Source organism: Choloepus didactylus, chromosome 19 (genome assembly GCF_015220235.1).
Source record: "Choloepus didactylus isolate mChoDid1 chromosome 19, mChoDid1.pri, whole genome shotgun sequence".
NCBI classification, from domain to species: Eukaryota; Metazoa; Chordata; class Mammalia; order Pilosa; family Megalonychidae; genus Choloepus; species Choloepus didactylus.
In genome coordinates, this window is record NC_051325.1 from 58,826,282 (window position 1) to 58,843,554 (window position 17,273).

At 44.8% G+C, this 17,273-nt stretch overlaps 1 protein-coding gene across 1 annotated transcript; it reads left to right on the forward strand.

Annotated features, from left to right (window-relative positions):
- The first annotated feature begins 15,649 nt into the window (after nucleotides 1–15,649).
- MC3R (melanocortin 3 receptor) lies at nucleotides 15,650–16,739 on the forward strand. Its single transcript, XM_037811960.1, has one exon. It carries the CDS (start codon nucleotides 15,768–15,770, stop codon nucleotides 16,737–16,739), a length of 972 nt encoding a protein of 323 aa, XP_037667888.1. The 5' UTR covers nucleotides 15,650–15,767.
- The last annotated feature ends 534 nt before the right edge of the window (nucleotides 16,740–17,273 follow it).

Sequence of the window (17,273 nt, forward strand, 5' to 3'; positions counted from 1 at the left end):
AAGCAAGAAGAAAAAATCACAGAGATTTGATGGTTCATTGGAAAATGTGAATCATTCATCTTGTATGCTTTCTTTCAAAAGAAAAAAGTTTCAAGCTCCTTGGGTTTTAATTACAGCACATCCCAGGCCTAGAGTGGTATTTGCTCTGAGGGAAACTTGAGCCTATACATCACACCAGAGCATCTAGTACATTAGCAAATCAGAGTAGAAACCCGGGCTCTTTGGGGAGCTCTAGGCACCAACCACCTGTGTTACATAGTTTGAGAAACTGTCAGTTATCACCAGGAATTTGGGGGTCAGGTTACCCAACCCCACCCAACCCCAAAGAATCCGACCATTAAGTAAACCCTAAGGGACCCAAATAACTCTTTGCTTAGGACAAGGTTTCTCAACTGCAGCCCAATGGACATTTCAGACAAGGCCATCTTCTCTGCTGTGGGTGCCGTCTCCAGTGGACCCTGGCTTCACACCCAGCTCTGAGAGCCCACCCATCTGCCAGTCTGCCCTTTTGAGTAAAACACACCTGCCCCCCAAGTCAGGGTGAGTATTCAGACTTCACTGTATGAAAAGGGGTCATCAGGAGTTGAGCATAGCCAAGTCACTTTGCTCAAACAAGCTTGGAGTCTGTGGGTTACGTCATTTCAGGATTCTGGTTTCTAACAATCTGGCTTCACTGTCAGAATCCTCAGACAATCTGAGGAGGAAGTAAAGTAGTAGAGAAAATGAAATGGAACAAAACACCCAACTTATAATAGCAGCATCAGCAACAAAGATATAATATGTAGTGAGAAATTTAAGAAACATGGAAAATGTTTAGTTTACTGAAGCATATAAAGGGGAAAAAAACAGTAAAGCATACCTTCTTCTTAGATAGGAAGTTTCAACAGCATGAAGAAATCAGTCCTCCTTAAACTCACCTGTGGATTTATCTAAGCAGAGATTCTCACCAAACAGCTCCCCACAAGCAACGGGCATCAACAGAAACCAGTGAAGTCTCCCAAATGCCAACAACACCGACATTTATTGAGCGATTACTATGCATCAGGCGCTTCAGTCAGGTCCCCACATTATCCCCACTTTACAGATGATGAAACTGAGGTTTAAGTCCCTGGGTCAAGATCTCACGGGTGGTACAGGGTGGAGCCAGGACTGCAAGTGTTACCCAGTACCAACCTCCTCTTTTTCCCCTAAAGAAGGATATGATCTATTTTTCTTTAAAAAGAAACTAGGGTCATCTTGAGGAAATGAAATTGAAGATAGAAATGGCACACCCCTTCAATATCACTCTTCCAAAGAGGCTAATGAATGAAAGAACCTCTTGGCTTCATGATACAATGTGTTTACATACTACTTTGCATAGCCCTCTGTTTTCGTTTGCTAAAGTTGCCAGAATGCAACATAACAGAAATGGATGGGCTTTTTCAATAGGGATTTATTAGGTTGCAAATTTATAGTTCTAAAGCCATGAAAATGTCCAAATTAAGGCATCAAGAGGTAGATACCCTCTCTGAGGAAAAGCCAGTGGCATCTGGGGTTCCTCTGTCACATGGCTGTGCTGAACCTTCTCTCCTGGGTTTAGCTTCTGGCTTCAGTGGCTTTCTCCAAAATGTCTCCGGGCTTCTGCTCCTGTGGGTCCTTGCTTGTTTCTCCCGGGGTGTTTCTGTCTCTCTTAAAGGACTCCAGTAAAGGATTAAGACCCACCTTGAATGGGAAGAGTCACATCTCCATGGAATCAACCTAATCAAAAGGTCCCACCCACAATAGGTCTGCCCCCACCCCAGCCCCAAGATTGGATTAAAAGAACATGGCCTTTCCTGGGGTACACAATAGATTCAAACCAACACACCCTCTGACAAAATACTTATATTATCTTGTCAATGTCTAAGAATCTACTTTCCTTTTCAGACTGAAAGCTCCTTGAGGATAGGGACTGTACCAATAAGTCTACAAACAACAAACACAAAACCCATTGACTATGTTACCTAACAAATGTCCATAGGTCCAGTGGTTCAGTAATACCATTAGTATTATGGTATTATTGATTCTCTCTCTCTCTCTCTCTCTCGCTCTCTCGCTCTCTCGCTCTCTCTCTCTTTTTCCCCCACCCACTCTCCTTCCCTCCCTCCCTCCCCCAGGGCCAGTAGTCATCTTCACCAAAATGCATCCCAAGCAAAGAAGTAGAAAGGGGAAAAAAATCTTGCTTTTTATTTGCTTTTCTCTTTCTAAGAAGGAAAATAATCACATTAGCCCCAGACAACCTCTTTTTATAACTCATAGACTAAAAATGGGTCACCATGCTCACACCTAGACCAATTACCAGCTGTGCTAGTTTGGATGTATTATGTCCCCCAAAATGTCACATTCTTTGATGCAATCTTGAGGGGGCAGGTATATTAGTGTTTGTCCTAGTTTGCCAATGCTGCTGGAATGCAAAGCACCAGAAATGGATTGGCTTTTATAAAAGTGGATTTATTTGGTTACAGAGTTACAGTCTTAAGGCCATCAAGTGTCCAAGGTAAGGCATCAAAAATCGGGTACCTTCAATGGAGGATGGCCAATGGTGTCCGGAAAACCTCTGTTAGCTGGGAAGGCACCTGGATGGCGTCTGCTCCAAAGTTCTGGTTTCAAAATGGCTTTCTCCCAGGATGTTCCTCTCTAAGCTGCAGTTCCTCAAAAATGTCACTCTCAGTTGCTCTTGGGGTGCTTGTCCTCTCATAGCTTCTCTGGAGCAAGAGTCTGCTTTCAACAGCCGTCTTCAAACTGTCTCTCATCTGCAGCTCCTGTGCCAACACCTCCATGGAAATTATCCAATCAGAGTCATCACCCACAGTTGGGTGGGGCACATCTCCATGAAAATACTCAAAGAATTACAATCTAATTAACACTGATAGGTCGGCCCACACAAGATTACATCAAAGACAATGGCGTTTGGGGGGACATAACACATTCAAACTGGCATGTCGTTGATTAGGTTGGAACCTATTGATTGTTTCCATGGAGATGTGACTCAATCAAATGTGGGCAAGACCTTTGATTGGATAATTTCCATGGAGATGTTATCCCACCATTCAGGGTGGGTCTTAATTGAATTACTGGAGTCCTGTAAAAGAGCTGACAAACAGAAGGAACTCAGTGCAGCTCAGAGTGACATTTTGAAGAGCAGCTGCTGCTTAGAGAGACATTTTGGAGAACGCCATTTTGAAACATAACCTGTGAGCAAGCAGATGCCAGCCACATGCCTTCCCAGCTAACAGAGGTTTTCCGGATGTCATCAGTGCTCTTCAGTGAAGATACTGTGATGGTTGGGTTCATGTGTCAACTTGGCCAGGTGATGGTACCCAGCTGTCTGGTCAAGCAAGCACTGGCCTAACCGTTGCTGCGAGGACATTTGTGGCTGCTTAATAAACCAACAGGCTGGTTTATTAAATCATCAGTCAATTGGCTGAGGCTGTGACTGATGACATCCATGAAGGGCATGTCTTCCACAATGAGAGAATGCAGTTGGATGGATTTAATCCAATCAATCAGTTGAAGACTTTTAAGCGAGACAGATAGAGGACCTTCACTTCTTCTTCGGCTGACCAGCAAAGTGTTTCCTGAGGAGTTCATCGAAGTTGCCAGTTCATTTCCTGAGGAGTTCATTGAACATGTTTGTTGAAGATCCCAGTTCATTTCCTGAGGATTTCGTCGAAGTTGCCAGTTCACTGCCTGAGTTCATCGAACATCTTCATTGGAGTTGCCAGTTTGCTGCCTGCCCTACAGAATTTGGACTCGTGCATCCCCACAGTTGCATGAGTCACTTTTATAAATCTTATATTCATAGATATCTCTCATTGATTCTGTTTCCCTAGAGAACCCTAACTAATACAGGTACCCTTTGATGCCTTTGTTTGAACATTTGCTTGGCCATAAAACCATAATTTTGTAACAAAATAAACCACTTTTATAAAAGTCAATCCATTTCTGATATTTTGCATAACAGCAGCATTAGCAAACCAGAACACTGAGTTTGAGTATATAGTTGAAAGGTGACTGAGGTTTGACTTTTGGGAAATCTAGAAATGGACTTTCCCCTCTAGGAAAGTGATTGAATGGATAGTGTTTGCATTGTTTTTTCATCATGCTTAGAATCTGCTGTACTCTCTCTTTTCCATTTCCACTCTTAGGTGACACCCTTCCATAAACCCATACTCTCTGAGATAGAAAAGTTGTGCTCCTAATTAAGTCATTTTACCCATAGGATAGGTCAGATATTTACTGCCACTCATAAAAAAAAAAAAAGGAATGATACTATTAAACTCAAGTCTGATGCCAGACAAGTCAAAAAGCTTCAAAAAGAAACATTCTGACCAACAGCCACCAACTGCAATTCAACTTCTAACACAACTGCTAACAAAACACAACACTGATCACAAAAAGGAAAAAAGATACCAATTGCAGATGGGTTTGGAAACACCTGAAGGGCAAAGGTTTGGTGCAAAAGTTGTGCAGCTGCTGTCCCCAGCCACATGTGAGAGCAAACCTAGAACCACCCTCAACCATCACACATCATTCTTACTCACCTCAGGCTCCTGGAATATGTATCAATCTGGAAGTTAAGACAGACAGACCTCTTAGAGCTGCCGCATGAGGGATTCACCACTGGGCAAATCTCAATTCTCAGAAAAGTGGGGTGAAAACCAGACTATTAGGGGCCCATTCTTTTTTTCTTTAAAAGAAATGTCCTCTACAAAAGCCTTGACTTTAAGAGCTAACTAAATAAATCAGTCAGTCCTTGCAAAGAAAAAACTTGTGTTGCCATTGTTCAGATCATATATGAAGAGCTATTTTCTCCTTCTTCAGGGAAAAAAGTTTCCAGTGACAATGTAATCACCCCAACTTTCCTTGAAGCACTTAATTTTCTTCTCTCTCACTTCACTTTATATAATGTTAGCATCCATTTTTGTCAACCATGTTCTTTAAATTATGAATTCAGCAATATAATAAAAACATTCATGGTCAACCTTGAGAGACTCTGAAGGATGCTAAAGACTGTGAATTTTATATCTTAGTCAGTAAGTGAAAACTGCCATCACTGTACCTGCCTCAGGTAGTTTGAAGCTGTTTTGTACCCCAGAAAAGGCCATGTTCTTTTAATCCATTCCTGTGGGTGCAGACCTGTTGTGGGTAAGACTTTTTGATTTGGTTGTTTCAATTGAGATGTGACCCACTTCATTCAAGGTGGGTCTTAATCCTTTACTGGAGTCCTTTATGAGGATAAAAGACAGAAAAAAGCCAGAGAGCTCAGAGAGAGAAACACCCAGAGAAACTTAGAGGAAGCCCCAGAGGAGCTGAGAGAGAGTCACTGAAGCCAGGAGCTGAAAGCAAAGAAACCCAGGAGAGAAGGACCAGTACTTACTGGCCATATGCCTTGCTATCTGACAGAGGAACCCTGGATGCCAGTGGCCTTTCTTCAGAGAAGGTATCGTCCTGCTGATGCCTTAATTGGGGCATTTTCATGGCCTTAGAACTGTAAATTTGTAAACTAATAAATCCCCATTATAAAAGTCAACCCATTTCTGGTATATTGCATTCTGGCAGCTTTAGCAAACCATAACACTGCCATTTGAAATTCTTTCCACAGAGTAAAACAAACCAAGCCTGATATACACAGAGGAACCACAACAAATGTTAAAATTAGTTCTAATCTGGCCTTGACCATCATGCTTTATTATATTTATTATTAAATGTCCACCTCCTCCCACACACATACCAATTCTTGGTTCTTCAAGAGCAGGGTATATGAGGATAATTATTCTCTAACAACAAAAGAAAGACTTGGGGGGTGTTAAAGAAAGTATCAGAGTTATGTTGGCATCACTTAATGCATACATTTAGCATATGCAAGCTCAACTACACCCATTCTGTAATGTTCTGCAGGGACATTCCTGCAGAACAAGGAAAGGATAATCCAATTCAGCTTCAGTCTCAGAGGCAGACACTAGACCTGGCTGTTTTGAGGGAGAGAAAGGGAGAGCCGCCTACAAATCGGCAAGTGCAGCCACAAACGGGGAACACCTGGGAGGACCACCTGTGGGCCAGGCCATGGATCCTGGAGAAAGGGACACCTGCACTGGCAGCCCAGCTCCATCCCATAGGAGCTCTGTGGTCCCTGTGGCCACCTCTGCTGTAAAATGCATTTAAATAAGAAGGTGCTAGCACATAGGGTTATTGTGAAGCAGGATACTGACCACAATGGGGCAAGAACCTAAGAGTGAGCATCTCCTTAAATTGTGCACCTTCAGTACCTGCTTGTCTCGCCCTAACCCCGGACCTGTTGTGAAGACTAAAAGGGGAAACAAATGTAGAACCACGAGCAAGTGCTTGGGAGCCCGGGCTCTGGAGCCAGACTACATTCAAATCCCAGCTCTTCTGCCCAGGTGATTTGGACACACAGTGAAGGTCAAGAAGCTCTGGTGCGTGGCAACTCGATGCAGCTACATCCTCACCCCACCATGACATCACCACTGTCATGCCCCCAGAAACATAACACTCAAAACGGAGGACTCTAAAGTTAACCAGGCAAAGGAGATAAGGAGAGTCGAGGATGGGAAGGGCATGCAGTTTTGCGATTGACAGAAGAAATACAACTAAATAGTGCTAAGACTGACTTTTACCAGGAAATACATGTAGATTATGTAGGGACATCATAAAGGATTTTCAACGCATCATACCTGGCCCTTCAACCGGACTCAGTGGCATCCAGAAGAACTGGGAGCAACACAGATCACTTTATCTTTTATAACTTTTATTATTAACCTACAATTTGTTGCTAAAATTTGTGAATCAACCATTAGAAAATAGGCTTGGAGGAACAAATTGATTTTTCACCCTAAGTTTCCAAAGAGATTCCAGCAGAGTAAAAAAAAAAAAAAAATCTTTAAAAAAAAGACACGAAAAGTATCCCAATCCGTTCCCTCCACTGAAGTGTTCAGAAAACAAAATAATTCACTCTCTATTCATAAGACCTCTTTGAAATACAAGAGATTAAGAGGAAGAGATTTGAAGTGGTTTTGCTGTTTTGAATGTTCTTATAATTTTTACACTGAATTTTAAACAGAAAAATAACAGCTGTTTTTTGTTTTTTTTTAATCTGAAAAATGAGAAAGTGAGAAAATGGAGGTTTTTGTGATCCTAGAGTGAACCACAGCCAGGATCAGCATATTTTGCATTCAGATATGCATTAAAGTCAACACCAGGAAAACTACTGTTCCCTCAATTTCTATTACACACATTACCAAGTAACTAAGGATTTGCTTATTATTCTAGGAGAAAAAATGAACAAAAACTCATCTATCTCCTTGGTCAAGTGGCTAGGTGCTGGTCTGGGATGGTGCAGACAGATTCAAAAGCTACTGGGGAGGCAAAACCAATGGGATTTGGCGATGGCTCATATACTGAAATGGGGGAGGACACCCCATGATTTGTGGTTTGCACACTTAGATGGACAGTGAGTCCGTTCCAGGAAGAGAAACACAGGAAGGGGACCAGACCCAAGGAAGAAGAACACACATTCAGCTCTGCACATGAAGGTTTGAGCTCTTTAGATGGAGACGCTAGAGAAATGGGCTGGAGCTCAAAGGAGTCAGCACTCCGGGAGAAGGCGAGGTGTGAGTCAGTGGCGTATACCTGAACACCGGATGGAGGGCAGGATGAGGCCACAGGGATGGAAAAGACTGAGGGAGAAGGGGAGCAAGTTTGGAATCAGCCCTGGGGAACCTCCACACATGATGCCATGGTAGAGGACGAGCTTGCAAAGCTGGGTGAGAAAGAGCTGCCACCTGAATGGAAGGGAAACCAGGGGACCATGGTCCAATAGAAGCCAAGAGAAGAGCGTGGATCTAGCAGGAAGGAGGGGCAAAGGTACAAATGCTGCCAAGGAGTCAAGACAAGGATTGGAAATGTGCCCTGATGTCATGACATAGGGGACATTGGTGCCCTCTGCAAAACCGATTTCTATGGCATGTCTGGGAAAGAAGCCAAGCTTGAATGGGTTGAAAAGTAAGAATGAAAAGAAGGGGGCAAGTATTGGCAATTCTTTGAAGAACTTTAGCTGTGAGGGGGGGAAGGGAGATGAGGAGGAGCTGCAAGACTATAGGGAACAAAAAAATGATTGAATTTTTTTTTTTATGGGAGAGATATAAGCATTTGTAGATCAGGGTATCAGCCCACATTTTCCCCAGATAGCATTTTTCACAGGCAAAACGAATCCATTCAATGATTTAGGACAAAAAAATCCATTGGGAGGCTTGAACATTCACAATTGCTTCACTTGATTAATTCTCCATTAAGACGGAAAGAATTCATCTGGCAATCCCCCCAAGATATGCAGTTTCCCCTATTCCAATAATTTGGATGCAGTATCTTCCTCATGAAGATAAAGAAATATTTTTTTTATTAGAGAAGTTGTAGTTAACAGAAAAATAATACAGAAAATAGAGTCCCCACATACTCCCCCTCATACACAGAGTTTTCCCTATTATTAATATTTTGTATTAGCGTGGTACCTTGTTAAAATTGAGGAAGCTTTATTGTAATAATTATAATAATAACTCTAGTCAATACTTTACATTAGGGTTCACTGTTTGAGTTGCACAGTCCCATGGTTTTCTAAAAAAAATTTTATTCTAGTACCATATATACAACCTAAAATTTCCCTCTTTTAAACACATTCAAATATATAATTCAGTGGTGTTAATTACATTCACAATGTTGTGCTACATCACCACCAATCATTACCAAAACTTTGCTATCACCCTAAATAGAAACTCTATAATTTAAGCATTAACTCCCCATTCCCTACAACACCCTGGGGCCTGATAAACCATACTCTAGTTTCTGACTCTATGAATTTGCCTATTCTAATATTTCTTATCAATGAGATCATACATTTTCCATCCAGTTGTGTGTGGCCTAATTCACTCAACATGGTGTCTTCAAAGTTCATCCATGTAGTTGCATATGTCAGAACTTTGTTTCTATCTATGGCTGAATAATATTCCATTTTGTTTATCCACTTATCTGTTGACAGACACTTGGGTTGTTTCTATCTTATGGCAAATGTGAATAATGCCACTCTGAACATTGGTGTGAAAATATCTGTTCAAGTCTCTGCTTTCAATTCTTCGGGGTATATATATATAGAAGTGGGATTGCTGGGTCATGTGGTAATTCTAAATTAACTTTGGAGGCACTATCAAAAAATGGTGCAGCTGCACCATTTCATTTTCCCACCAACAATGAAGAAGTGTTTCTATTTCTCCACATCCTCTCTGAAACTTGTTTATTTTCTTTTTTTTTTTTTAACAGTAGCCATTCCAGAGGGTGCAAAATGGTATTTCTCTGCCAATTGGCTCTGCATTGGCTGGTGCTTTCCTTCAGAGCTGAGCCTCCTATCAAGAATATCAGCCTGGGGTGAATGTGAAGTGCAGGATCCTTTCTGTCTTTTCTGAGCTCGTGTCTTGTCCTGAGCTTGTGCTCACTTGTGGCCTTAAGAATTCCTCCAGCTCAGGAATCTGAATGTCTCGTTTACTCGCTATGAAATAGAGCAGCACTGCTCCCCGCCCCCCTTTCCTAGGCGCTCTGTTGCGTGTCTTAAAGCTGCTAATCCTTTGCTCCAAGCCACTTCAACTTAATTGTTTCTTCCACCACTTTAGCTGTCTGAAGCTGCTTCTGCCTGCGGGGAGTACCCTGGGAGGGTGAGCAGGAGACCAGTGGTCTTGTTCAGTCTCTCAGGCTGCCACCCGGTAGGTTGGCGCTGACATACAGGCACCCCAGGGTGCTCACAGGGGTTACTTTGCTTCCTCCAGATCAGGTCCAGGGGCCCACGTGGGAGTACAGGCTGGTTCCACATCACACTTGGGAGGAGGTGGGGGAGGAGGAGGTAGGCCGAGAAGGGAGCCCGAGTTTCTCCTACTGTTTTTAAAGACACATTTCCTTGCTTTGGTACTCTCCGGGTACTGCAACCCTTTACCTATTTCCTGGAATATTGATAAAGATTTAAAATTCAAAAATTCTGCCAGTTTTGGCTCATTGTTCAAATATTCTATGAAGAAACTGCACCCTGGAGCATCTTACACTTCCATCTTGGTTGACCGGAACTCAGGAAGAAATATTTCAAATAAATATTAAAGTCCCTCTCTCCCAGACCAGGGAAAGAAAATAAAGGAAACTGGAAACTTTTTTCTTGGACGATGGTGAGAGCAATCAACAAAAAAGAATGGTGAGAGAGACTTCGGAGAAAGGGATAATGTGTAAGTTGGTAATTATAAGAACAAAATGTATGACTTTGAAAGCTGAAAGGGGTTCTGAATAATGGGCTCCGACTTGCCAACCTAGAGGAAACCAGAGCCATTAGCTTTGGGTTCTTAGAACTTCTGGAGGATGAGGCAAGAAACTGGAGATGTGCACATAATGTATTTTTCACAAGTTGTTAACACTATGTTGCTTTCAAAAGGATGTGAGAAATCAAACTTCCAAGAATGTCAATCTAGTCAATGTTGTGAAGGGAATGACACATTATTAGCCATTCTTTACATGACTAAAATCCTTTTAAGAAAAAGGGAACAAACAATATTTTTAACAACTTTATTGAGATATATTTACATATCATAAAATTCACCCATTTTCAGAATACAGTTGAATGATTTTTAATAAATTTACTGAGTTGTGCAACCATCACCTTAATTCAAACATTTTCACCATTCCAATAAGATTACTCATTCTGATTTATAGTCAATCCCCACTGCCACTCCCAGTCCCGTTCAACTACTAATCTACTTTTTGTCCCTAATAATTTGCCTTTTCTAGACATTTCATACAGGTGAAAGCATACAACATTTGGTCTTTTATGCCCAGTTTCTTTCACTTAGCATAATGTTTTTGAGGTCATTCATGTTATGCGTATGTATTTCATTCCCTTTCCTTGCTGAATAACAAACCTGTATGGATATAGCACATTTTGTCTGTCCAGTCACCAGTTGACAGACATTTGGGTTGTTTGCCACTGTTTGGCTATTCCGAATGATGCTGCTACAAACATTCACATCCTAGTGTTTGTGTGGACATGTGTTTTCATCTCTCTTAAGCAGATATCTAGAAGAAAAATTTCTGAGTTACATGGTAAAGTTACACACAACTTTTTAAGAAACTGCCAAGTTGTTTTCCAAGGTGGTTGTGCTACTATAATATTTGAGGCTTTCAATTCCTTCATGTTAGAAATACAGAAGTATTGTTTCAGGTATTGGCATATAAAAATGAACAAGACTGTTTGTACCCGCAAGCAGTGTATGATCTTATAGGAGAGAAAATTACAGATAAAATTCCAGACAAATAGTGTCACTTCCTGATGATACCTAAAAAGTGGGGTCTATCAGGGTTTTATATAATTAAGATTTCCTGGTGTGTAGAAGGGGAAGGCTATGGGCTTCTTTCAAATATTTACTGAGTGCCCAATATGTTTCTGACAGAAATCAGAAGTGAATAAACACAATCTTGTTTCAGGGATTGAATTTAGCTGCATGAAAGGGAAAATCCTACCTGACAAGAGCTTAAACAAATAAGTGGTTGATTTTCTCTCACATAACTAGAAACCTGGAGGCAAGCAGTCCAGTGCCGTGACCACCTCCCTGCAAATCATCAGGGATTCAAGCCCTCCCGAATTTTGGCTCTCCATTCATTAGCTCCTGACCTTGTCTTCGCTTACAAAATAGAGGCTAGTGCTCCAGCCTTCACATCAACATTCCAGGAAGCAAGAAAGAGGATGTTTACCATATGACTCAGCAATTCCTCTCTTAGGCATCTACCCACGAGAAGGGAGAAGGCCCTTTATTTGGGAGAGGATCCCACAAGCAGGTGTGAGGAAGCAAGAACAGGATGGGTGAGGAGGACACACCTAAAGACAGGCTGTCAAGGTTGCTGACACCAGCGACAGGGGCTTGGCTTCCCGGGGACATCTGGGTAGCCAGGAAGCATCTCCCATTGTCCCCCTGAAGGATGAAGGCTAGAGAATGCCACTTGGCTCGCCCGTCAAGGGCTGCCTCTGGGGAGAGTTCACTTGCCCTCACTTCCAAGCTGAGCTTGCTCAGCCAGGTGCACCCCCACCCCCCAAACACATCAGGGAGACCCCAGTTGGAATGGGAAGGCAGCCTAGCAGACAGAGCTGAATCTGCACTCGCAGGGAAGGGTCCACCCAATGGTGGCTGAAAGCAGAGGTGGGGGGGGCGCGGTTCGCAGGCATCAGAGGATCTGCTTCTAAGCAAAAGCTCAGATTAATGATACAATTTAATCATCACCTTTTCATACGACCATGGGCCAATGTTGTCCCCTTTCACTGGCATGGGATACGGCTTCTAATTATGCAACGTTCTGCATGTCCTGAGAGGGAGGAAAGAGAGTTGAGCCCTGTTGGCTTGGGGGATGGAGGGGTGGCGCGAGGAGGGGTGAAAGATGGATAAACTGGTGCATGAAATTTCCGGAAACCTGCACAAAGTAGTTGACATTTTAGCTGGATCTTGAAAGATAAGAGGAGTATGCCAATCACAACACTGGGGAAGAGTTTTCAGGCAGAAAGAACTCTGAGGGTTCTCTGAGAATCTCCTTGTTACAGTTTATTATAACAGATTCAAAACAGGCAGCCCCACATGTGCTAACAACATATGGCAAACACTGACAGAGACTTGGCATGTCTTACAGTGATTATTAATAAAGCCAATGCATTTATAGAAGATTCAGTTACAAAGCAATGCTGCATCTGTGCAGTTCCCCAAGGAAAGTGGGGAGTAGTGTTTAGAGAAGACCAAATCAGCCCTCATTAGCAATGAGGATCCCTCCAGGGCCTGTCTCCTCTCTCTAAAGGATGCCACAATCAGAGGACGGAAGCCGAGCTACATGGCCCGTGTCCAGCACCAAGCGGGCACAGGGAGGGGACAACCTAGTAGGAAATCGATGGTCCTTGCCTTCAAGGGCCATCTAGCCTTGCAGGGAAGACTAGTGCTCTGAAACCACTGAGCAGGACAGCGTAAATCTACCTCTGGATCTCAGTCTGAGGGTCAGGAGAGGAAGCCCCCAAAATGATTAAGATTGTGCTTTTCCCCAGCCTGGAAGAACAGGGGCTTAGGATCAAAACTCAAGTTGCTCTGCGTTCCTCCAGGCCCTGAGCTCATAAACTGAGATTCATATCTACGTGCGTTTTTTAATTTAGTGGAACCTGCCAAATGCTGAAACTATTCACAAATACTAGGAAGAGGGTGTCCTTCTCCCAATGATCGCTCCTGAACTTGATCCTCTGTCCCCTTTAATTCTTGCCAGTCTAATTGGAAAAATAGCATGTAAGCTTCATTCTGACTGGCATTTCTCTGACTCTGCAGAAGGTTGAACATCTTTTCATGTTTATTAGCCATTTGCACCTCCTCTTCAGTGAATTAATATTCATACTTTTTGTCCTTAACAGGTCATTTGTCTTTTTCTTATTAATGTGAATGTATTCCTTGTATATATGAGGAATAACCATTTACCAACTTAGGAATGGCATGGGTTTTCTTCCTGTTTGTTTTTTGACTTTGTTTTGGTCCATACTAAATTTTGGGTTTCCTGTCTTGCTTAAAAAGATGTCACCTCTTCAAGGTCATAAATATTGTAAATTTTCTTCTATTTCCAGATGCACAGATCCTCTGTTTCCTACATACATAAACACACATAAACTCACAGTCACAGTTAGGAGACGGAGAGATGGAGCCTTAATCCATCTGGAATTTCTGTGTGTGGTGTGTAAGTATGTGTTTCCATGTATCTCTGTGTGTGTCTGTATGTGTCTGTGTGTCATTGTGCATGCAACTCCATGTGTCTTTGCGTCTCTGTGTATATGTCTGTGTGTATCCGTGTCTATTTATCTCTGTGTGTGTCTCTGTAAGCGTCTGTGTTATCTGTCGACCTGTGTGTGTGTGTAGGGGCAAGGGGACTCAGTGTTCCCCGAGTTTACCTAACTCTCACGTGCAGCATCAAATCTAACAAGAACCAAGTATTAAACTATGCTTCCAAGCACAACTCCACATGGTAGGTCAACTGCATGGAATTCTCCAGCTCAGAACGGCCCCACCATCCTCCCACTAAAGAAGGAAGAGGGTGGGCTCTGGCCCCTCCCCCAGCCCCATATACAACGAGTCTCCAAATCTCCGTGATCCTGCCTCCTAGTATCTCTGTCCACTTCTCCCCAGCCCCACAGCTGCCTCCTTGGTCCAGGCCACTGTCCTGTCACCCCGGATCTTTGCCGCACCCTCTGCTCTGCTCCCCCTGACCCTACTCTTGTCCTCTTCCAATCCATTCTCCTCCCTGCAACAAGGAATCTTCCTAAAATGCAGATCCCATCACTTCCCTGCATGACCTAAAACCTTCTACAGCCCCCCACTGCCTTTAGGATGCAGAACAAACCCCCAAATATGGCTGATGCTGTCCTTCAGGAAGTCCTTCAGACACCGCTCACCTGTTTTATTAGACTGTGTTCTCATCTATCAAATGGCATCTTCTAGCTCCGTGCTCTGGCCAGAGCAAACTTCTCTCAATGCTTCACAAACACCAACTTCCTTTTCAGTAGGTCTTAACCCTGTTGCAAATCTAAAACCCGCCTGCCTGGGTCCTACCCAGGGTGATTCCGGCACAGTAGGTCTGAGTGGGATCCCCACACCCACATCTTACGGATGACTCCCACAGCCAGTGTTGACCACTGCTCTTTCACCTGCAGGCTGCTTCTGCCTGAACTCCTCTTCTACCTCCTTCAACCCCAGTCCCAATGCCCACTCCCACACTGGATAATGCCTCTTCTTCCTTGAAGTCAAAGCTTACTTAGATTCCCCTCCTCCAGGAACCTTCCTTGACATCCAGTTTAGAGACCCCTCTCCTCTGTGCTCCCACAGCTTCCCAGACTCCCAGATTCAAGCCTGATTTTTCCTCTCCCAACCCAGACCTGTCTGTCTGCCTCACCACTACATTCCCCACACCCAGCAGAGACCTATATATGGTAGATGCTTAATAAATGTTTGCTTAAAAAAAAGAGAGAATGAATGAATAACCACATGCATGCCTGTGGCAGTTTCAACCATGACAACTAAGAATTGCTCGGCCAAGCCAGCACGCAGACGAGCAATCTGGCCTGAAGAGGGCACCAGCCTGCTTTTGACTTTCCCACAGGAGCCCTGGGAGTCCGACACCTGCTGTCAGTCAGCAAAGGACCCGCCGCTCAGTGGTCACTTTGCTGCGCTGAATGTGAAGTCGCTGTTTGCCCTCAGTCGATATATAAAGCCTGAGTTTTCTCCCCTCACTTCTAGCGACAGGTACCACAGCCCCTGTTTTGCCTGAAAACAGCTGTAACTGTAGCAACCAGTGGCAGGTTTTCTGCTCCCAGATGAGGATGTGAAAAGAGACAGAGAAAGGGGGTAAGAGGGAGAGAGAAAGAAGATGGCTGGTAGGAGTAGCTATAAATGTGATCCTCCTGGAGAAGCAGGGGAAGTTCTCTGTCTCTAAACTAACTTCTCTCCCTCTCTCTCCCTCCTTCCCTCTTTCCCTCTCTCTCTCATCATTTTATTCCGGGAGAGAACAAAATCTGAGTCCAGCCTGCATGAGCCTCTGAAAGAAGCATCTGGAGGGAGACTTGTTTCTCTCCTGGCAGCAGCAAAAGCAGCTACTTCTTCTGGACCCTGCCGGAGCCCCCGCTCGGGTCAACCCACCTGGCAGCCATGAATGCATCGTGCTGCCTGCCCTCTGCTCTCCCAACGCTGCCCAACGGCTCCGAGCACGACCTGGCCCCCTCCTTGGGCAACCAGAGCAGCCATAAGTTCTGCGAGCAGGTCTTCATCAAGCCTGAGGTCTTCCTGGCGCTGGGCATCGTCAGCCTGCTGGAAAACATCCTGGTCATCCTGGCCGTGGTCAGGAACGGCAACTTGCACTCCCCCATGTACTTCTTCCTCTGCAGCCTGGCGGCGGCCGACATGCTAGTGAGCCTGTCCAATGCCCTGGAGACTGTCATGATCGCCGTGGTCAACAGCAACTACCTGGCCTTTGAGGACCGGTTCGTCCAGCACATGGACAACGTCTTCGACTCCATGATCTGCATCGCCCTGGTGGCCTCCATCTGCAACCTCTTGGCCATCGCTGTGGACAGGTACGTCACCATCTTCTACGCGCTCCGCTACCACAGCATCATGACGGTGAGGAAGGCCCTGGGCTCCATCGCGGCCATCTGGGTGGGCTGCGGCGTCTGCGGCGTGGTCTTCATCGTCTACTCCGAGAGCAAGATGGTCATCGTGTGCCTCATCACCCTGTTCTTCGCCATGCTCCTGCTCATGGGCACCCTCTACGTGCAAATGTTCCTCTTCGCCCGCCTGCACGCGCAGCGCATCGCCGCCCTGCCGCCCGCCGACGGCGCGGTGCCCCCGCCGCACTCGTGCATGAAGGGGGCTGTCACCATCACCATCCTGCTGGGGGTGTTCATCTTCTGCTGGGCCCCCTTCTTCCTGCACCTCGTGCTCATCATCACCTGCCCCACCAACCCCTACTGCATCTGCTACACGGCCCACTTCAACACCTACCTGGTCCTCATCATGTGCAACTCCGTCATCGACCCCCTCATCTACGCCTTCCGGAGCCTGGAGCTCCGCAACACCTTCAAGGAGATCCTCTGCAGCTGCCACGGCCCGGCCCTGGGGTAGGCGCCGGGGCCCCGGGCCTGGCAGCAGCGGGTCGCTTTTGGCGCCTCCTTCGGGCCAAGCGGTTTAGAAAGAAGGAGAAGGAGGAGAAGAATCAGAAGACCCAAAAATGTGTTATCAGCCCCGTCCTCGCATGCCTTTTGTTTTTTTAAGTTGCAAAGGCTTTCGAAAGGGAAAATGGGATGTCACTGGCTCTCTGAAAGGATTCCAGTGTGGGTAAGTCCCAGATGATCACTGGAGAAATCAGTGCAGGATGCTGGAGGTGCTGTCTGCGTTCGTTTCCACCCTCCCAGTGGGGGTGATGCTTGCCTGCTCCCCAGCTTCAGATCTGCATCTTCAGACTCCAAGTCAAACCAGCCCCGAGGTTCGCGTCAACAGTAAGTGTGGTTCAAACCACTCCCAAACAGACCTGTGACAGCTACAGACCTCCAGCAGACAGAGGCTCAGGTGGCTTTGCACTTATTTAGTAAGAGACGGAGTCTCTGCTCTTTTTCCCTTACTTACAGTGGAACAATTTTCTGAAAACAATCAACACTT

Excerpts from the sequence above, each read along its gene's own strand:
- MC3R (XM_037811960.1), top strand. The coding sequence starts at position 15,768 with ATGAATGCATCGTGCTGCCTGCCCTCTGCTCTCCCAACGCTGCCCAAC.